The sequence below is a fragment of the Emys orbicularis genome, chromosome 1 (assembly GCF_028017835.1).
Source record: "Emys orbicularis isolate rEmyOrb1 chromosome 1, rEmyOrb1.hap1, whole genome shotgun sequence".
In the NCBI taxonomy this organism is placed as follows: domain Eukaryota; kingdom Metazoa; phylum Chordata; order Testudines; family Emydidae; genus Emys; species Emys orbicularis.
In genome coordinates, this window is record NC_088683.1 from 187,795,899 (window position 1) to 187,818,454 (window position 22,556).

Genomic DNA, 22,556 nt, shown 5'->3' on the forward strand with positions numbered 1-22,556 from the left:
CTGTCAAGCGATTACAAAAATTAATCACGATTAATCGCGCTGTTAAATAATAATAAAATACCATTTATTTAAATATTTTTGGATGTTTTCTACATTTTCAAATATATTGATTTCAACTACACCACAGAATAAAAAGTGTACAGTACTCACTTTATATTTATTTTTGATTACAAATATTTGCACTGTAAAAAAAACAAAAGAAATAGTATTTTTCAATACCCACATTACAAGTACTGTAGTGCAATCTCTTTATCATGAAAGTTGAACTTACAAATGTAGAATTATGTACCAAAAAAACTGCATTCAAAAATAAAACAATGTAAAGTTTAGAGCCTACAAGTCCACTCAGTCCTGCTTCTTGTTCAGCCAATTGCTCAGACAAACAAGTTTATTTACATTGGCAGGAGAAAATGCTGCCCACTTCTTGTTTACAATGTCACCTGAAAGTGAGGAAAGGCATCCGCATGGCACTGTCGTTGCTGAGGTTGCAAGATATTTATGTGCCAGATGCACTAAAGATTCATATGTCCCTTCATGTCAACCACCATTCCAGAGGACATGCGTCCATTCTGATGATGGATTCTGCTCGATAATGATCCAAAACAGTGCGGACCAACACATGTTCATTTTCATCATCACCACAGAAGGTGGATTTTCTTTTTTGGTGCTTCAGGTTCTGTAGTTTCCGCATTGAAGTGTTGCTCTTTTAAGACATCTGAAAGCATGCTCCACACGTCGTCCATCTCAGATTTTGGAAGACATTTCAGATTCTTAAACCTTGGGTCAAGTGCTGTATCTATCTTTAGAAATCTCACATTGGTACCTTCTTTGTGTTTTGTCAAATCTGCAGTGAAAGTGTTCTTAAATCTAACATGTGCTGGGTCATCATCCGAGACTACAATAACATGAAATATATGGCAGAATGGGGGTAAAACAGACCAGGAGACATACAATTCTCCCCCAAGGAGTTCAGACATAAATTTAATTAACACATAATTTTTTTAACGAGCATCATCATCATGGAAGCATGTCCTCTGGAATGGTGGCTGAAGCATAAAGGGACATACAAATATTTATCATAGTTGGCGCGTAAATACCTTGCAATGCCGGCTACAAAAGTGCCATGCGAACACCTGTTCTCACTTTCAGATGGAATCGTAAATAAGAAGTGGGCAGCATTATCTCCTGTAAATGTAAACAAACTTGTTTGTCTTAGCAGTTGGCGGAACAAGAAGTAGGACTCAGTGGACTTGTATGCTCTAAAGTTTTACACTCTTTTGTTTTTGAGTGCAGTTATATAACAAAAAAAAAATCTACATTTGTAAGTTGCACTTTCACAATTAAGAGATTGCACTACAGCACTTGTATGAGGTGAATTGAAAAATACTATTTATTTTGTTTATCATTTTTAGAGTGCAAATATTTGTAATCAATAATAATAATATAAAGTGAGCACTGTACACTTTGTATTCTGTGCGGTAATTCAAGTAAATATATTTGAAAATGTAGAAAAACATCCAAAAATATTTAATAAATTTCTATTGGGATTCTATTGTTCAACAGTGCAATTAAAACTGTGATTAATCACGATAAATTTTTTTAATCACGATCAATTTTTTTTAGTTAATTGCATGAGTTAACTGCAATTAATCGACAACCCTAGTTTAAACCAATTTATGGTGTTGAGTCTTTCTTCCCAGTGTGTCTGATTCAAATAATGCATGTTACTGCATTGAGAAGGTTTAAGGAGTATCTTTCTGAGCCTTAAAGGAAAATGGGTATTAAAGAATGAGCCACTCAAGGATCAATAAAAGCTCCATGTCTTTTAAAGTCACACTTAATGCCGGATTTTCCTTTCCACTGCCAGTATTTCTTTTCTCCTTTAGAGATCATGTGCCTCTAACAAAGACATTAATGTGCTGGCACGATTCAACAAGTATTTTACTGTTTGCATAACCGCATGCAGGCAGGCATCCCATGAGCTTCTGCCTCATGGACACTCCACAGAAGCCCATCATCAATGCTCTGAAAGTTTGTTTGAAATCACCAAGCTCCCACCTTTAATTGCTGCTTTCTAACACTACTGGGGAATCTTGACTATTCAACCGCACTGTTTAATCCAGCTCTACAGTAAAAATGCATTAACCTTCATGGCCCAAGCCCGCCTTTAGCCCAGAGAGGGAGGATAAATTGTTTACTCAAGGAAAGCTAGCATAAATTTTTTAATAAATTCCATTTTGTTCCAAGGAGGTTAACAATTCATTTACGATCACTGATGAGATGTTGGCAGAAAACTAAACGGCTGCTCATTTCTTGTTCTTTACAGTTCTGCAGATTATCTTGATAAAACTAAGTACAAGCATTAGTGCTGATGAAATTAAATATTTCCTAAAATTGTTTTTAAACAACTAATGTATAATATAACTATATTTACCTTTCTGCACCATACGTATTACATATTTGAATATCTATAATGAGTATCTCTATACTTTATACATAAATACATACATCTATACAAAGGTTGTCATTAGCAAGATAACATTTACTAACAAGGTACTGCAGATTTTGTTTGTACTCTAAATAAGACATAATAGTGTTATCTCAGGTATCAATGTGTTAAATTATTGGTAAATTTTGCCTTTTGAATGGCAACCACTCTGTGAGAGTATAGATATATCAAAGAATCAGTCCTCTATCCGTGATCTGCACAGCAGCATAAAGCAGCCAGAAAGCTACTTTAAATGAGCGACTGAGGATTACCCCATGCCACCTGGCTCCTGTCACTTCCCACAGAGGGCATTACCCGAGTGGGGAAGGGACAGGTTGGAGCACACAGTACATGCTGGGACCACTGCAAATGGCATAACTTAGATCCGCCACATGTATCTGATTCCAGAATTGAGCCTGTGTATGCACATAAAACTACACTTTGTCTCTTCATTCAGGATTATTTATTTTGTTTTATTTTTGCTTTTTTATAAAGCCTTGTACCCAGCTAATAACCAGCAGATTTTGAACACAGGCCTCCTTTATTTAAGAAAGGAGTGCCAATGACTTCAATGTGACAATCTGCATGTGTAAGGAGCACAGGCATGGCTACAGGAATGGACCCAATTATATAAGAAAATGGCCTATTAATTAAATTCTAAATCCCCTTTGGAAAATAAACATGCTTCAAATATATGGTGTTTTTATTTTATTTTATTTTAGCTAAAAAGTCATTTAAAATGTTTGACGAGAGGCGATCAAGGGAACCAGAATTTCATTTCAGATCAAATTTCACATTGACAACTTTTCATTTTGTCTCTTCTCCCTATCTGAATTCCACCCTTCTAAAATTCAGGGCATCTGATTTTCAGATACCTCAAAACCACACTGGCTAGACAGTGTTCCATGCCCTGTGCCAAAGAGGGATGAAATATTGCCCTAACCAAGCAGCAGGGGAAACACCAACATACATAGGACAGAACCAGCTCCAGGGTATCTTCCTCTCCCAGGCCCTCGTGTAGTGGATCTGGTAAGGGAGGGAGTAGCCAAAGCCCTAGGCTACAGTAACAGCTCCAGGGAGACAATTATCAGCTGGAACAAATGAGACTGCTCAGACTTGCAACTTTGAATGAACTGGCATCCAGCCTCAGGATCAAATGAGATGGAGATGGTGACTAGTCCCCCCTCCAATCTCCTGCATCGAGTGAAGCTCAACCAGCCCCTACTGCTGGGTAATATGTTCTAACACATTTTGTCTGTCTCCTAATGTGTTACCTGAACCCTCTACAGCAACGTTAAATCATATCTCCCTTTTTCATTTCTCTGGCAGAGAATTTTGCTCAATGAAAGCTTGTTGTTGAAAGACATTATTCTAAATGGAGGGACACATGTCAACTTTGAAGATAAGGATGCCTAACTGTTGATGGGGGCCCCTCACCAGCTCAGTAACGACCCAGTCCCAACAAAGATTCATTCGTATTAGTACTCACCCGTAGACTTTTAATCTGCAAGGTCCCCTGCTCCTGTATTGATGTTCTAGGATCTCTGCCCAGGAACGTGAATCCTTCCTTTAACCAACTAATAACAGGAAGTGGGTCGCCAGTGGCCTTACACTTCAACAAAGCTGTCCCATCTACTGCCAACGTCTGATTGGCTGGACCTTGGAGAATGATGGGTGGAGGCCTATCTGTCAAAACTAAATGAAAACACAACAATTACTGAACCTCTCTACTTTTAAAAATCATGTTTAGCAGTTAGTATCTGGTATAACAGAATACAGATTTTAAGAAAATCGTATATGATATCCAGGGAGGTTGAAAATGCTAATTTCTGCAATGCTCACTATGCATTCATGCACCAACAACTGAGATGATTGACACATTTAAAAGGGTTGTGCTTAGTTACAATGAAATGGTACCTAGATGTGAGTTTGCTATTAACAAACATTGAAAGATTATCACACTTATTTGAGTAAAGGTATGTCTACACTGCAATATTTTATAGCACTGCAGCCTGAGCCCTGCAAGCAGGAGTCACCAGACACAGGCCAGCCGTGGTTGGTTTTTATTGCAGTGTAGGCGTTGCTTAAGATTAGCTAATAGGTAAGGCCCTTGTTCAGGAAAGCACTCAAGCACATGCATAGGTGCTGACTACATGGGTGCTCCGAGGCTAGAACACCCATGGAAAAAAAACTAGTGGGTGCTCAACATTCACCAGCAACCTCCCTCCATCAGTTCCTCCCCCTCCCTCCCAGTGCCTCCCACCTGCAGCAATCACCTGTTCAGCAGTGGGCAGGAGGCACTGGGGGGTTGGGGGCGGAGTGAGGGTGGGGGCACTCAGGAGAGGGGGTGGAGTGGGGGCAGGAAGAGGCGGGGCAGGGCAGAGCAGGGATGGGAAGAGGTGCGGCGGGGTGAGGGCTTAGGGGAAAGGGTGGAATGAGGGCAGGGCCTGGGGCGGAGCAGGGGGTCGAGCACACCCTGGCAACTCAGAAAGATGGTGCCTATGGCAGCAGCGCCTTTTGGCTTAAAGTGGTTTCTATCGTAATATCGGGTTTACATTTTGATTCAATGGCTCTCAGCACCCCACTATATAAATTGTTCCAGCACCCTAGAGCACATGCTTAAGTTTAAGCAGGTGTTTCAATCTCACTGGTGTCAAAGTTAAGCATATGTTTAAATGCTTTCCTGAAAACAGATGGTCTCCTGAATCAGGGCCTTAGATAAAAGCTAAGACAGTTGTCTACCAACCATAACGGTTAGTTAAAAGTGTGCATTTGATCATGTTTCCCATTCATGTTCAATGTGCAAATGTTCATCATTAGGAAATAATATCTAACAATAACACAAAATCTTTCCCTAACTGAGCTAACTGACTGCATCATGCTCTTCAGTGAGGAACAGTTCAGCTTTAATCAAGCTGTCTGTTTACCTATCAAATCATGTTATCACCTTTTGAAACCATGAACTCTGTTATTATTCTATTATTTTACAGTTGCATGCTTAAAATAGTTCATAAAAGATTCTTAACTAGTGAGTGCCCAGCTGCATCTGAGCCTTATTCTGCTACCAGTGAGATATCGTGAAGATGAGGTAAATGCTCATGTTAAATTTTCTTGCAAGAACATTTTTTCATAAATAATTCTGATGTTGAACCTATTCCATGCCATCTGTGAAGGAGAAAAACATAGCTTTGTTGTTTCTATAAGACTTGTTTATGGAGAGAGAGAGAGAGTAAAATAAACAAGGGGCTGGATTCTTCATTAATGGAAATGGAGTTATACCATCATAACACCAGTCTAACAGAATTGAGAAACAGTTCTCAGATGTTTAGCTTCCATACTGTTATAACTTTAAATCTCTGAATAGTATGTTTGGCATCTGAATGAAAATATTCTGATAAACAGGATTAGCTCCTGAGCTAGTGTTGGTTCGCATAGCTCAACTGATGTCAATTGAGTTACATCAGTTTACTCCAGCTGAGGATCTGGCCCAATGTATTTAGTATACATACATGCCTTTGAATGAAACCAAAATAAATTGAAGTGTGTCTTAAAGAAATGTGGCTTGCATTGTGTTGAACTGTTCAAGACATGAGCCCATAGCATTGTCAAGGCTCCAAAGTGCTTTCGACATACTGTTTAATATATAGGAAAGAGGAGGGCTGATGTAAGCATCTGTTTTTTTATTCAAAATGTTTCTTTTTGGAACTGTAACATCGCAACCACCCTAAAACCTTCTCTTAATCTGGGAAATAAGGCTGATGAATCTACTTGCTGTAATAATACCTTGGGTTGTGATTTCAACAAACTTATTGTAACTGAAAATTTAAAGTGTGCATTGAAAGCTAATTTAGAATATTTGTCACAGGAAATGAAAACTGCCTTGGAAATTCTGAAATACCATACACTGAATTCAGCTATTACACAGGAACCAGTAGGACACAAGAAAAACACAATGGGATGTATTTTCACCTCAAAGCACATGTTTACATCTCATTAGGGTTAAGCACAGTTACACACAACTGTTGAAGAGAGAGTACTGCCCCGTCATTTTAAGAAATAAAAACTCAATCTCAATTTTATGCTGTAATTAAAGAAACATGTGAATGGCCCATCAAAGTACTATACCTACAGCAAAAATATATTCAGGTGACAACTAGGCCACATAAGTTTTCATTTACATTTAATGCAGATCAATGAGTTTTCAGTTTTCTAGGTGAGTAGGTATAGATTAAAAGAATGAAAACATATAATTGCTTAGGTTGAGAACTATACGTCTTTAGTTATTTGTAGCAACTCATTGCCTTGTTTTATGGGTAGCAATATAGGTATTTTAAAAGCTTATTGTTTTTTAGATATTGCTCTTTGGCATCTAATTAGTTTTTTTACTGCCCAAATGAGTAGCTCATAATCTTTTAAATGGGTTTGATCAATAAAGTAATTGAAAGTCTCCTGGCCAGAAGGAATCTTCATTTTCAAGGGTGTTATGGGTGAAAGACTACTACAGGTTTCCATGACACTAAGGCTAAAGGTTAAATGAACACTTAGGATTTCCAGTGATCTGTGAACAACTGTATTGTCTTCACTTCTATGACTTGTAAATCTTCTGTAAAATGTTTCTAAATTCTCCTGTTTTTGTCAGCTATTTAAATATATAAACAGGATTCCCATGATATAGGTCTCTCAGTGAATCAGGAACCAACACTTGAGCAGCACTTTGGAAAGATGTTTGTATATGTATGACGGTCTATCTATCTCAAAGATGGACAAATACGGTAAAAAGTCCATGAATGGTTGCTCTAATTTTTAGGTGAATTTGTTTTGTCCAAACGCAAATCCTTTTGTGTTCATTTTCTACAAACGTGTGTGATTGAGCTATACTGGTATGAATATTCATGAAAAGTGAACTTCAATGTGCACACATTCATGAAAACTGAATTTAAAAATGAGTATCTGCAAGCATTCACATACGCATGTAATCTAGTGATGGAAACAAGATCATGTGCCTTATCTGACCAGTCACAACTAAGCAATACAACTTGAATTTCAAGTAGAGAGAGCTGGATACTCACAGAGAACTATTTGTGACTAATCCATAGAGTAAAAAAACATACACAGTGGCCAAAAAGATCAATCAATAAATATGAATAATGAATTGATTAGAGGAAATTGAAATTTACTTCTGAATATTCTGTGCACAAAAAAGAGGCTAAATTTATGGAATAAATTACTAATTGTGAATTATTCTCTCTATATCACACAGACACACAGTTAAATGGAAGCTTTTAGTTTATTTGCATGACCTGCTGTTATAAGACTGTGAGCTGCATGCTTACCTTTGCTTTTGAAAGATTGCAAAGACTGTCTGATTTTTTAAAAAAAATATGTTACTTTTCCAGATGTGAGTTAGACTCTGGATTTATGTGATGATCTTTCAAGATAGTACAAGATTTGAATTTCAAAAATATTGAAAGCTCTCAGCACAGTCCATAATCAGCAAAATTATCACTCAACTCAGCACATTTCATCACAGCAAGTAATCTTTTCTCATAGGAACACTTGAGTTAAAAATATTTCCAGTGAAGACGTCTAAGTGCAAAAATGTAACAACTGAAACACTGCTATATATGGTATAATTAAGCACTTGTTTTTCTGCACATGACATATGTTTTCATTCTGTATTGGAATTTCAATTGAATCCAAATTACTCTGGGATCAAACAAAAATGTGTTCAAAATGAAAATGATGGCTTGCCACTATTATTAAATCATTAACCAAACAGAAAAATTCTGGGCTATGAAGTAAAACTGAAATCACCAGCCAAAAACTGGAAAGCTAATGCTTAAATATATGGCTAATATTTGAAATGTTTATATTTTAATATATTTTTAAACCCTGAAATTAGATTTCTCTACTTATAAAAACATTAACTTCTATAACCTATACTCAGCATGAGCTGACAAAGAATATTTAGATATTTATGCTTAATTCCCTAACTAAAGGCAATGTCAAAAGTTATCTATGATACAGTAGTACCTTTATTTATACAATCACAATTGCAAAATACTCTTTTTGCACATTCTTCATGACCTTCATCCACCCCTCAACTCAATAATGAATTCATATTTCTATAAAATAATCTTGTATTATATTACAGTGAGTATCCTGACTTTCAGGTTCTGGGAGATATTTGAAGAATGCAGGTTTTTCATTCCTTTAGTCATACAGGCACCATTGAATGCTTTCTTAAGGAATGGAGAATGCTAAGTACCTTTGAATGTAGTTAGTTCAAGCTGAGTTTGCTTTTTGCCATGGACACCTTAATGAGCTTTTTCTGTTGACTGGCTGCATAAGCTGATGCAGATGCAGAAGAGGTCAATTATGATTTCTTTTTTCATACAGAGAAATAAATAAAGATTAAGAAGGACCAGAGGCCTTGTCTGTCTAAAGGAAGAATTTCTCATCACTGATATCCTTGAACCTGACTTGCTCCTTTCGGCCCCTGTTGCAGTAAATCTCTGCAGCAACAGCAGGTGCAACCATTAACAGCTCAATGTCCTATCAGCCAATGTTTGTATGTTCTATTTATTCCAATCACAGCCATGGCATTGAATCAGACAGCGTCGTGGACAGATATTAAAAAATACTGCCTTTCCATTAATTTTAAATGACCTTTTAATCTACATGTAAATTTGAATTGTATGAAAATGCATCATTTTGTCATAGAGAGTAAGAGAAAGAGAAGACTTAAAGAGGTCACAGAGCGAAGGTTAGGCTTTAATCTCCTAGAAACTACTTTAAGGAAATGCAGTGCGTGCTTGTAAAGATGCAAGGATAAGGAAGAAATTATCTTTCCTTGTCATAAAAATATAGATGGCTTTTGGAAAACAACAGAAAAAAAAGGCATCAAATTCATGCTCAAACCTCTATAGCGTGTGTCTGAACCTCTCTACCTGTCACTCGCGATGAATATGCTTTTGTGAAAAGCCAGATTATTCAGAATTAGACATCTTTTCAAACTTTCATGATGTAGGCAGGTCTCTGAGGGAGCTGTAATAGTGGATCTGTGCATGTAACAACAGTTTTAACAGCAAAAATTCGTCAAAGTCTGTCAGGAGATATTTAATGAGTCAGTTAAGATAGGGAATAATAAGGCCTGGGAATGTGATGACCTGCTAGGCAAATAGGAATTTCAGCTCCATTTTCTCTAGTAATATAAAGGCATTATTTTGCCCTAGATCCATGAACAGAACTCATACTGATGTTAACAGGATTCATGGGCTCAAATGAAAGGAGATACATGTGCTATGTAGGAAAGAATGCATTTGAGGTATTTTCCTAAAACAAAATGTGGAAATGACTAGTGACAAATCACACTGTGTTGTAGTATTTGTCAATCTGTCGGATTCCCATCACTGCAGTATCTGAGCGCATCACATATTAATTATCCTTAAAACACTCTTGTGAGGGTAAATAAGTATTTGAGATTTGGAGATTTGAGACACAGAAACTAAGGGCCAGGGTCCTCAGTTGATGTGCGGAGACATAGCTCCCTAGATTTAAATGGAGTTATTCCAATTTTCATGAGATGACGATATGTCTCAAAGTGACTTCCCTAAGGTAACACAAGAAGTCTGTTGTGGAGCTGGGAATTGAACCGAATTTTCCTGAGTTGCTATTCAGTGCTTTACTACAAAACCATCCATTGCTCATTCTGGATTAGAATACGGGCATCTTAGATTTCAGTTCCACTGTATTGAACACTGTCCCTTAACACAAATTATATTTCGAGCTGGTGTATCCCTCCCTTTTCACTGATTGTTTTAAAGAGGTACAAAATTTCATATAATATGCAAACCTGTATTCCATGTTTTTGTGTTCATGGAGAAAACTCTGCACCGAGGTCCTTTTTGCATTATTCATAATTTGTAGAATCCTATATATTTGCCAATATGAATTACATGATCTGACATGTCTATATTTACAAATTATATTTTAATTCTTCGGTGGTATTGGTTAAAAACAAACAAACAATAGAAATCCTGATTTCTCACCATCAGTAACTTCCAGTTGAGCTTTTGCTAAAATGCTCCCAGCAACCGTCAGCGCCTGACAGATGTAGTAGCCTGCATCAGATCGTTGAATGTTGGTAATAGTGAGGTCGCCTGTTGGTGATACTGAATACCTACTGTTGGGTTGGAGAGGCTGGTTTGGAAAGAGTAGATTCTGTGGAGACAATTCAAATCACATCAGTGAAAATACAAGAATATTGCTTTTCCCTCAGTCGAGGGCACAATAATTTTCTTTACAAGCATTATGTATAAACACAAATAAAAAAACACTACTGTTTATATAGTATCATAGGTGTGCATAGGGCTTTACAGACACATAATAAGCTAATGTTCCCTGCCTGGAGAAGCTTGCAGTTTAAATTAGACACAGCACTATTGAGAAATTATGACAGACATAATTGCCAGTCTGTTGCCAGTAGGGGTTGAGGTTTGGAAGAAGTTTCAACAAATACATGTGGGTGATTTGTTTCATATGTATCTCATTAGTTCTGAATTTGTTTCATATGTACCTTGATAACTCTGAACTTTATTTTAATAACATACATATCTGGGTGTTACATCAGGAGCAGCTAACACTAGAGTGCACATTAGAAAGCTACCTAAAAGGAATGAATTATGAGTAGTGATCTGAAAGAGCAGAGTGAGATTGTTTGGCAATGAATACTGTTCCTGGCAAAGGGGGCAGCATGAACAAGGCATAGAAGCAGAAGTGGCAGGAGGACACAAAAGGATCATAAAGAAAGAGGGGTTGGCAGAGCATGGGAGGTGAAAGGAGGAGTAGAAGGAAATTAAAACTGAGACTAAGAGGCAGACAGTGTGGAACCTTGAAGGTGAGGACAAGGAGTATAAATTTAATGTGAAAATTGGCAAGGAGATGATAGTTTTGAGGAGGGGGTGGCACACTTAGATTGGGGGTGGGTTATTTTAGCTGAAGCCCTTTTAATGGACTGGAGGGAGAGAGATGAGAACTGGGGAAAATAGAGTGGAGGAGATTCAGTAATCAATGCAAAAAGATAATCGAGGCAGGAACCAGGGCTTTAGCAGCTGGGGGCAAATTTTCCAGGGAAAAGTGATAACATTTGACAGTGGCTTTGATGCGAGGAAAGAAGGGTTGAGAAGAGTGAGAGACAGCACTTGGGGAAAGACAGGTTAGTGAAAGTGACAGAGGGGGATGAAAAAGGGGAATAGGGGAGAGGGTTTAGGAGTTATGATGAGACGTTAGTACTTAAAGGAGGAAAACTGCCTGAATTAAATAATTCCATAAGAGTTATGGCACGATGATTTATCGATTTATGAACCAGCTTAAATAAAACAAGCACTGAACCAACCCCCATAAAAATATTACAATTGTTAATACCAGTGACGTACCCAAACACTGCAGCAACACTACTGTAAGCTATTGATCAGTACTCTAGGGCAGTGGGTCTCACACTTATTTGATCATGCCCCTCCTTTGTGTCTATAGTTGCTTATGTTCTCCCCCTGCCCCTCATAAGTATATATACTGCTGTCCAGCTCTGAAGGGAGAGTGGAAACCAGCGGCTGCTGGCTGGGCACTCAGCTGTATAGGTAGTGCTGTGCGGGTAGCAGCTCAGAAGTGACGGTGGCAATGTGATTTTTCAATATCACTTTTCACAGCAGACTTAGCACCCCATTACCACCCTTATTTCTGTGCTGCTGCTGCCACCCCAGTGCTGATAGCTGGAGTCCCGCCGCTACCAGGTGAGGGATGTGGATCGGAAGGAGAGCCGGAGCCAGCTAGTGCTTGGGATCCAGCTGTCACCCTGGGGGTTGTGCGGTGGGGCTCCGGCTGTCCTCTGTATCCTATCCCCCCACCTCCTGGATGTGTATGACCCTTTTGCACAAGCCCCAGCCACCTGGGACTGACAGCCAGAGCTCTTAAAAGAAAAAATAGCACACAGCTCAGGCCTCCCCTTGCTTGACACATTCCCATGCCTCCTTTGGGAGGCCAGCTCCATAGTTTGAAAAGCACTACTTTAGGATAAGGTAGTTTTGTTTGGCTTTCTAATAATGGGAGTTTGGAAAAGTTCAGTTAAGATTTCAAAGTTTGCCTAAATATGCAGGATGGGATTTTTAAAAGCGCTGAGTGTTGACTAAAACTGTTCCAAATGGAGCTAATGGGAGTTTTACCATTGACTTCCATGCGAGCAAAGTTAGGCTAATGCTGAGTAGTTTTGGAAAAAATCACACCTCCTACCTGACATGGCTTCGTTGGCAATGTAGATTCAACTGTGCCAACAGAAGAGTGCTTCTGTCGGCTTAGCTAATGTCATTCAGAGAGGTGGTGTAACAATGCCAGCAGAACTCTTTCTGCCGGCTTATACTGTGTCTACATTAGGGGGGCTCTGCTGGAATAGCTATACTGGTCAAGGATCTGTAGTGTAAGCAAGCGCTGAATGAAGAATGAGCATAAAAGCCCACTTGTGTGAGAATTTTGATGTGGCAGAGTTTTGCAGCCACTCATCACCCATCTTGAGGATTTGTAGGTGGCATCACAAGGTAGTACAAATCGGGGTTTATAATCATTTTCACTGTTGCATTCAAAATATTAATTTCTGATTATGTGACCATCCTTTTTTGATTCTTCAGCCTGGGCCAGATCCTGAGGGGCCTTGGGCCCCAGTGAATTCTACACTTCAGTGGGAATTGATGAGGCTCAGCACCCTTCAGGATCAGACCCCATGGATTATAAATTGCCATAAATTGACTGCAGAGGTAAATTTAAAAGAATTTAAAATAAAGTAAGTGGATTCAATTAAACTGTTCGCTCATTCAGGCCTAATGGTGACATGCTGGGCCACAGAGGGCCACAGTCATCCCTGGCATAACTCCACTGACTTCAATGGCTTTATGTCCATTGATTGTAATGGAGTTACACCAGGGATTAATTTTGCTCACAGTGTTTAGGAAGTAGAGACTAGTAAGAGTAAATTCACTGCCTTAAGCTGCTGCGTTTCATTGGAGTGCTGCTGTCAAGCTTTGGGGGAAAAGGCTACCAAATACAAAGGACCAGCTGCTGATGCACAAGTTGGCACAAGGATCGTTCCAGAGGGAACTATTCCCCTCCCTTCCAGCTGGCTGTGCTTAGTGAAACAGGATGGAGGAACAGGTCCAGGATGAAGATTTCCCTGTAATCACTGGAATGGGCTAGCTTGACTAGCTCTACACAATATTACAATAAACACAAACAGCAGCATTGCAAGGAAGATAGTTTCTTGACTAAGGGTATGTCTACGGTACAATTAAAAACCTGTGTCTGGCCCGACCGTGCCAGCTGACTCAGGCCTGCCGGGCTCAGGCTAAAAGGCTGTTTAATTGCAGGCTGGAGCCTGGGCTCTAGGAACCTGCAAGGTGCAAGAGTCCCAGATCTCGGGCTGCAGGCCGAACCTGAACGACTACACCACAATTAAACAGCCCCTTAGCCTGAGCCTTTGGAGCCTGAGTCAGCTGGCATGGGCCGACCACAGGATTTTAAATGCAGTGTAGACATTCTCTAGGAGACAAAGAAAGCATTGCAAGTCCAAATGACAAGGAGTAAATACTCAGAGATACAGTGTCCCCATACTCTGCATGTTAACCTTAGGTGTGGCCAAAGTATTGTACTCTTCATTTCGATGATAAAATATAGTAAGTGGAGACTCTGCTATTTAATGGAACAATGTCTTACTTCAAAGCCTGGAAAGTTTATATTAGGATGGTAGCATTAACCTGGTTAACCTGTGTTGTTTCATTGTTGCTCAATTAAGAACATGCGGGTATAATGAATCACATTGAGCTATGTTTCAAGGTTTGATTATAAACATCAAGATATCAATTTTTATGTTGCCTTTATTTGCCAAAAAAGAACATTCTAACCCTATGGGATCTGGTTCTCAATATTGTAATTAATTTTCCAGGTTTGTAATTAAACAGCTTCAACATGGTACAATCAGTAGGTAATAACATTCAATTAAAGACAGAAGACACATTTTCACCTTAAAATGTTTTTACCCTTGAAGTGATACCAATGGAAGAGGATAAAATAGAGTATTAACACTTTTCAATTACACTAAATGACTTTAATCCTGCAAATGATGCCCTACTTTAATTAGAAGCTCTTCTCTTTATTACAACATGATGGATGTCCACTTTATTAGATTCAAGCGTGACACTATAAGCCCACTTTACATAAACATTACCATGTTATTAAAACCCTCTACAAGAAGGGTTTTTGAAATGTTTGCTAGCACATCAGCACTTCCTGGTTTAATTTCAAAATGCTATTATATTTTCCTCCTGGAACAATTTGCTCCTTAGTGAGGCCCACAATACTGCACTTTGCAAGAATCAGAACCACGTATTTGATGGTTAGATCTGAGCCTCCCTACACGTTGCATAATCAGATGAATAAAATTGAGTGAAGAATCAACTTAAACAACTTAACAATTGCACAAGTATGTACTCCTGTAGCTGCACAACCCCAGAGAACATAGGGTATTGAGTCTGGTCTTGATCCTGTGATTGGACTGTTGTGCCCCATGCAGCGCTCCATTAATTTCATTGTGACTCCGTGTGGGTGCACCTTTGCAAAGGTCCGAGACTCCACTCATGTAGATCTTCTGACTGCACGACTGGGGCCTCAAATAATATGTGCAGTAATAAAGATGTCTGTGGACACCTTGGTGCACAGCCATACCAGCCCACATTCTAACATTCTAAGAAGATGAGCTTTTATACAGGATGCAGACTTTCTCCATTCTTAACTCACTTTCTTGTTATAAAGGCACAGTTAGATGGTGCAGAGCAGACTCCTCAGCAGAGACCTGCGGAATAGTGACTAAGCTGATGGGACTTCAATGAGGTCAGGTGGTGGCAGCTCAAGGTGGGACTAGACAAGCAGCTTTAACAGGCCCACACACACATCTGCAGAGAACACTGGGCTACTAATATTCACTGACCCAAACCAAGAGCGAGTTTTGTTGTGGGTGGAGTGATGTGATCAGAGAACTCTTGCCTAGGGCTACTGGGTATTCACTGAGAGTGGTGGGAAAGATTTGAATGGATTACTGCAGGTTTCCTGATTGCTTTAATCTTTATTTGAATATTACTGGATTGCTGCATTTTCCAAGAATTTACGTCCCTATAAAAATAATGCCTTGTCTACATTGGTGGCAGCATGTAGGACAAGCGTAGCTACACGCCACAGTGAAAAACAGGCTGCATCCACACTATAGTGTGCTTCCCTGTGGTGGGGAAAGGCTCCAGCAATGAGTAGGCAGTGGGACAGTATAGATGGGGGAGGCACTGCTTGGGCGTGAAGAGAACTGCGTAGGGTACATACCCTAGGGTTCTGGCATGTCTTTACTTGCCTAGGCCATGCCTTGCCGTCTACACTGCTATTTATACCCGGGCTAGGTGGGAGAGCAGTGTACGTACTGTACATGCTGCCATAAGTGTAGACATAACCTGAGTGCTTGGGGGTGGTGGTGGTGATGAAGTTCTGCCTCCTTAGGGCAACTGGAAGAGGATTTATTTATTTTTCCCAGAATTCTAGGTGGGGGCTAAAGTCAATTTTAATATTCTCCAAAAGGAACTCTTGACATTTTGAATCTGGCCCTTCTAACTACCATTAACCACCTGGCAGAAGGGTTACATATGAAAATATATCCAGTTGACTCCAGGAGAAAAATTATATTAACATCCAGGGCTACAGTCTCTATTTAGATCTAGGCCATTTGTACAATTCAGGTGCCACAAAGGGCAAGTAACTATCCAGAAATGGGCAGCAGAGAATTCCACCAGTGCAATGCATCTCGCATGGATGTAACAATAGCCAGCTCCCTGATGCTCTCCTCTCCTGCCCTTAGCAGAGCTCATGTGCAGGAGAGAATCTGGGCCATGGTTTGCAACATCCAAACTTTACCCACCAAAAGGAAAACCATCCAGACAGTGAGACAGCCTGTCTTCTGAAATAACTAGTCTTGGCAAAGCAACAACATTGAAAATTTACACAAAGATTTATCTGTGACAGCATCACATTCAAATCTAAAGCTAAGGAAATCAGTATTGGCCCAGGGTGGTGTCAGAAACTCAGTCATTAAAATGACACTAAATTCCCAGGGGAAATTTTTCCAAAATGAGCCTCAGAAATTGTGCATGCCAGTTTTATGGAGGAAAACAGCTGCATGCTCAAAACCTGCATTTGCATGCACTGTGGCACACGTCAGTGCAAATCAGGCAGTTAGATCTATAACTACCTGATTATGACAACACAGGTGCCCTGTTGTAATTACTGCCCCTGATTGGCTAAGAATTGTGTACATCCTCTTATTTTTGTTACCCTGTCTCCTTCGCGCCATACCATATTTATCCCATCCACCTGTTGTCTTGTGTTTCAGACTGAAAACTTTTTAGGGATACAGACTGGGATTTTCTGTATGTCTGTACAACACTTAGCACAATGGGACCCCACCCTGGTTGGCCTCTGGGCGCTTCACAATATAAATGTGCATCAACAACAACATTATTAAAGGATATTTATGGAGTGTAATGAAGCAGACAAGATATCTTTATAAGGTGCATAGAGCATGTGAAAGACAGAGAGTTAATTAAGTGACTTAAAATATTGAATAATGTGCAATTTCAAAAAAGAGGTAAGCGTTCAGATGAAGGGTTTGGACTCACCTGGCTGCCTTCCTTTTGCCAAAAAACAGCAGGCTGGGGATTTCCTTTAGTTTCACAGGGAAAGGTCACTGTTCGACCCTGGGCTACAATCTGGTCTCGTGGCCTTATCACAAACTGCGGGGGAGCTACAATGTAAGAAAAAAACATGATGTAAAATTGAGGGAGATTTCTCAAAGAATGGATGAATAATATCAAAGAGAAAAGACAGCATTATGTAGATGCATTTTCATGCCAGAGGACATTCATTAATTAGTATATACACAATTAGTAAATACAAAAAAAAAAAAAAAAGACAGAAAAGCAAGCATCTCCATGTATGACCTCCATCAGCTGTAAGAAGGAAAGCATTACAATCACACATATTTGTTTAAGCTCTGATGTCAATAAAAGCTGAGGGGCAACAATCGGCCCTTTATGGTGTAGGAGCTGGTTATGTTCTAACCTTGTCCTCAAGCCTCCCCTGGACCAATAGTGATACTCCCATACCATCTGCACTTTAGAAAGCTCACTGTTGTGCCTTAAATCTAGAGACAACTGTGCTTTGCTGTGTTGAGCCCCAGGGTATGGAACTGGCATGTCCCCAACATCCTTTTCAGTCCATCTCATCTAGGGTTACCATTCGTCCGGATTTACCCGGACATGTCCTCCTTTTTGTGTTAAAAATAGCGTCGGGGGGAAATTTGTAAAGCACTAAAAATGTCCGGGATTTCCCCCCCATGCAGAGCGAGGCGCGGCTGGGAGGGCTGCAGGAAATTCAGCCGCTCGCATGGGGCTCTGGTAGCCAGAGCCCTTCCCCCGCAGCTTGCCGGGCTGGACTCCCGAGCAGCTGTAGAGCTCCTCCTCCCCGCCTCCCCCCCCCCCCCCCCGCATTCTGAGCCGGCCGGCCTGTCGGGCCGTTTGCATCGGGCCTCGGCAGCTCCTCCTCCCCCCACTTCTCCTTCTCCCCTGCTCCCTCGCTCCGGCAGCACTGTGCGGGGGCAGGGACCGGGTTGTGTGTTGCGCTGGGGAGCGCAGCCACGTGTCCGGCTCTGCACAGAGCCCAACACCATGTTCTGAGCGGCAGGGTAAGGGGGCCAGGGGGCAGGAGAAGGGGCAGGGAGATTTTGGAGGGGGCAGTCAAGAGACGGGGGGGGGTCGGGAGTTCGGGGGGGCTTTTTTGGGGGGGGAGAAGGTTTTGGGCAGTCAGGGTACAGGTAGGGGGTAGGGTCCTGGGGGGGCAGTTAGGGTGGGGGGTCTTAGGAGGGGTCAGTTAGGGGACAAGGAACAGGGAGGCTTAGGTAGGGGGTGGGGTTCTGAAGGGCAGTTAGGAGCAGGGGTCCCAGGAGGGGGCAGTCAGGGGACAAGGAGCGGGGGGGGGGTTGGAGGTTCTGAGGGGGGCTGTCAGGGGGCAGGAGTGGGGAGAGGGATCGGAGCAGTCAATGGGACAGGGAGCAGAGGGGTTTAGATGGGTCGGGAGTTCTGGGGGGGGCTGTCAGGGGGTGGGGAGTGGTTGGATGGGGCGTGGGAGTCCCAGGGGTCTGTCTGGGGGTGGGGGTGTGGATAAGGGTTGGGGCAATCAGGGTGCAGGTAGGGGGTAGGGTCCTAGGGGGCCAGTTAGGATGGGGGGAGGGTCTCAGGAGGGGGCAGTCAGGGGACAAGAGGCAGGGAGGCTTAGGTAGGGGGTGGAGTCCTGGGGGGTAGTTAGGGGCAGGGGTCCCAGGAGGGGGCAGTCAGGGGACAAGGAACGGGGGGAGGGTTGGGAGTTCTGAGGGGGGCGGGAAGTGGGAGGGGCAGGGGCGGGGCTAGGGCGGGGCTCCTCCCGTCCTCTTTTTTGCTTGCTGAAATATGGTAACCCTAATCTCATCACACTTTTAAAAATGAATGGAAGGGAGGGGTCTGGAAGCGACAGAGGCAGGAGAGGAAAAGTCCAATGCCTCTCCTATGGTCCTTTAGGGATGAGTGGGAGCAGAATGTGCGTGGGAAGGAGAAGTAGGTATGAAGGAGAGTGGCAGTGTGAGATATTGTCCAGGTTTCAATGAGTGCAAGGAGATGAAGGCAGCAGGAGCTAAAAGTCTGTGGATGGCAGTGATCTATGTTGAGAAGGAGCAGGCATCCCAGACAGAACAGAAAGAGGAGAGGGGAGAGAAAAGGGGGAAAGAAGGGACAAGGGGAGGATTGTAATGCCAAAGAGACGTGAGAGCTGTCAGGGAGGGCTGCAGTTGGTAGTGAGGGAGGAGATACATGGAAGACCAAGACCAGGGGAAATGTTGTCAGAGGTGAGCAGTTGAAGGCAATGGAGAATGGAGCAGTGTAGTGTGAATTGACCAGGGGGAAGAGGAGCATAGGAAGAGGAGGAAGGGCTGGGGAAATGAGTGAAAGAGAAATGATGATGTGGAGATGGGAGGTGATGAAGATAGAATGGAGGAGGAAGGTGGAAACAAGGCAGCTGAATTTAGGTATGATAAGCATGGGGCAATAAAGGAAGTGACACATTTAAAACACATGGCAAGCAAAATCTCCCCACTTTGAAAATAACTGGTGTTCCTTAGGCATTTTATGATTGGACTCACAGTATTTTACATTTCCAAAGGGTCTCTCCCAAAGGATCCTAGACCACACTTCAAATATCGCCAGCTGCTCCATTTATGTGCCGGGTGCAGAGCAGCACCAGGAGCCTCCCCTTCTCTCTCATACTCCTGAGTGTGAATTTTCCAGCGCCCATTGAGCAATGCAGTTTGTGTCTCCTGTTAGTGCACAGCACGTTGCTAGCTATCCGAAAGGGATGGGGAGGGAGGGATTGAGGTTGTGCCTTGGAATTTCCCTCAACTTCCATCAGTCATTTCTGAGTGGCCTCTGTATTGACAGCGATGGTACTGCTTTGATGTACAGCCCCTAGACTCTAACTCAGCTTACAGCCTCCTAGAGCCCTTAGCTGCAGCATGATTCCCTCCCCACCATACTTCTCTCAACCCAATGCACATTCACACAACTGTTTCCAGGGTGCAAGAGCAGCAGCCTGATGAATATCCAGGGAAAGCAAACCCTCACTCTACAAAAAGTGCCATAATGTCTACACACAGCAGGTAGGTTTTTCCAGATTAATCTGAAACACCCTCACACACACAGCACACTATAGGTAAATCCATCTGCTATATTTAAAAGGAAAGGTGTGATAGACCTATTTCAGATTTGGTTGTAATGGATATTTCAAGGCCGATGATTAGCAGGGCTGAATTAAGGCAATCCAGGGCACAAGGGACAATATAACACAAAGATCACCCCATGACTCCACCTTACCCCAATTGGAGTGAGGGCGGCAGGGATCCCCCTCATCTCTGGGGGGGGGATCAACATTGTGGACTTTCATCTCCAGGAGCATCAGAAGAAGTCCCCCAACCCTTGGAAGAAGCAGAGGGCTTGCCTTCATCAATGAGTGGCAAGGGTGCTAATTGTGGGAGATGGGGGTTAGTACTTACACCCCAGCTGCTGGGGTACCTGCTTGAGTGGGAGGGCTGGGCCTTCTGTGCTATTCTTATTGAGCCATAAACAAAGTCCTCTCCCAGAGTGGTACTGAAAAGGCTACCGCAGCATGTCATGCATTGAGATGAACAGGGCAGCTCACACTCTCACAGCAAGCATTTCAGGCTTTCTGCAGACTCAGGCAGACATTGTTGCACTGATTATGCTCACATTTCCAAGCTTTTCTTTGCAGTTATGAGGGCTAGAAATATAATTTAAAACTATATAAATGATGAGGTTTTGAGGTAATCACATGATGTCAGGAGTTGGCCTATAGTATCTATGCCTTGATCTGGTACTCGTCATTAGAGCACAAAACCATCCCTGCCAGCCAACTTTTAGATAATCTATTTTATACTATACTTTTAGGGAACATATGAAAATGACTAAACACTACTTTTCCAATGTCCCTATACAGGGTAACCTCTCTACAGGATGTAATGAAACTTTTTATAGGGAAATCAGAGTGCCCCAATTTGTGCCAATGCACTGCAGTGTGGAACTGCAGCTCTGTTAATAGGGAACTTCGGATTTTAATGGTGTTCACAGGATGAAAACCATGACTTCACAATACTGGAACAGATTTACCTACCACAGCCAGGCTGCCCAACCATAATTGAGACTTGATAATAAAATTTAGCACTTACAACAGAAGGAATTCTGGTGGAGTGTCACCTTCAGGGCACCAAAGTGGTAGCACTACTACTTTTACAGAGTGCAGGGTGTGCCCTAAAGCAGGGACTGGTTCAACCTTGACCTCTTTCAGATGACTCTAGGGCTTTTTTGAATTTATTGGAAAGGGGGCTCCTTGTCAACCACAGATATAGAAGCAGTTTCCAAAGATGGGTAGTCACTGTTATCCCCATTTTACAGATTAGGCAACTGAGGCACAGAACAGTTAAGTGACTTGCTTAAAGTCAGCAGGTCAGTGGCAGAGCTGGGAACAGAAGCTTGGTCTCTCAGCTCCCCCTTCAGTGCCCTGGCCATTGGACCATAAGTTATAAAGCCTTAAAACAAATGTTAATCAAATAAACTCATTTCAGCCCTAGCAGGCACTGCTATAACACATCGTTGCACTTACCTAAAAACCCAACACATTAGGAAACCTGTCTAAAGAACCTGTTGTGATGTAATAAACCAAGTGTTTTGCCCATCAACCAAACACCCTTCACTGTTTCAGCTGTAACATTAACGGGGTTGGAGTAAACGGAGTGGAAAAATTCTTGTTTAATTGACATTCGCAAGTCAAAGACAATGGCTCTAAAACAAAATATATTGCCCGAATTCCAGAGAACTAGACAAGAATATAAAGAAGAACAATTAAGATTAGAGGTCTAGGACAGTTTTCTTGAAACAGTGTTTGAGAAATTTTAATGTGGTACACTGTAAATTAGATTTGATTTCTGGCAAATTATGCTTTGATACTGCATTCAGCAAGCACTGGCTTCAATCAATGTCGTGCTAAAGCTCTGTTATGCTAATAGCAGCTTGTGAGGGCGAGTAGGATGATATGGAAATCAGATGGTTGAACATGAATAGAAAGCACAGGCCATGTACAAGTGGGCTTTGAGATGAGGGTCTGGGGGACCCTAAGGTTAATCACATCATGTTTGGAGTTGTTTTTACAGCACAGGATGGTATTCTATGGCATGAATTAAAATGAAGATAGCGAAGATGCAGTTGTGAGCATTGGTATGTTATTCAAGATGCTAATAGTGGCATTCTGTTGCACCCTGTCTTTCTGGATCTTTTCATGCCTGAGTGAATGACTCCTTTATGCTATATTAATAAAGGTATATAAAAGGTAGCCTGTGCTT

At 41.6% G+C, this 22,556-nt stretch overlaps 1 protein-coding gene across 1 annotated transcript in view; it reads right to left on the reverse strand.

Moving 5' to 3' along the window:
* The window catches only part of ROBO2 (roundabout guidance receptor 2), a 587,768-nt gene that overhangs the window by 135,365 nt on the left and 429,847 nt on the right, over nt 1-22,556 (reverse strand). The window contains exons 8-10 of the mRNA XM_065421111.1: nt 17,242-17,366; nt 10,540-10,711; nt 3,978-4,183 (exon numbers count right to left, since the gene is read on the reverse strand). Of these exons, the coding sequence (XP_065277183.1) occupies nt 3,978-4,183; nt 10,540-10,711; nt 17,242-17,366 (503 nt within the window). The remainder of the gene's footprint in view (nt 1-3,977; nt 4,184-10,539; nt 10,712-17,241; nt 17,367-22,556) is intronic.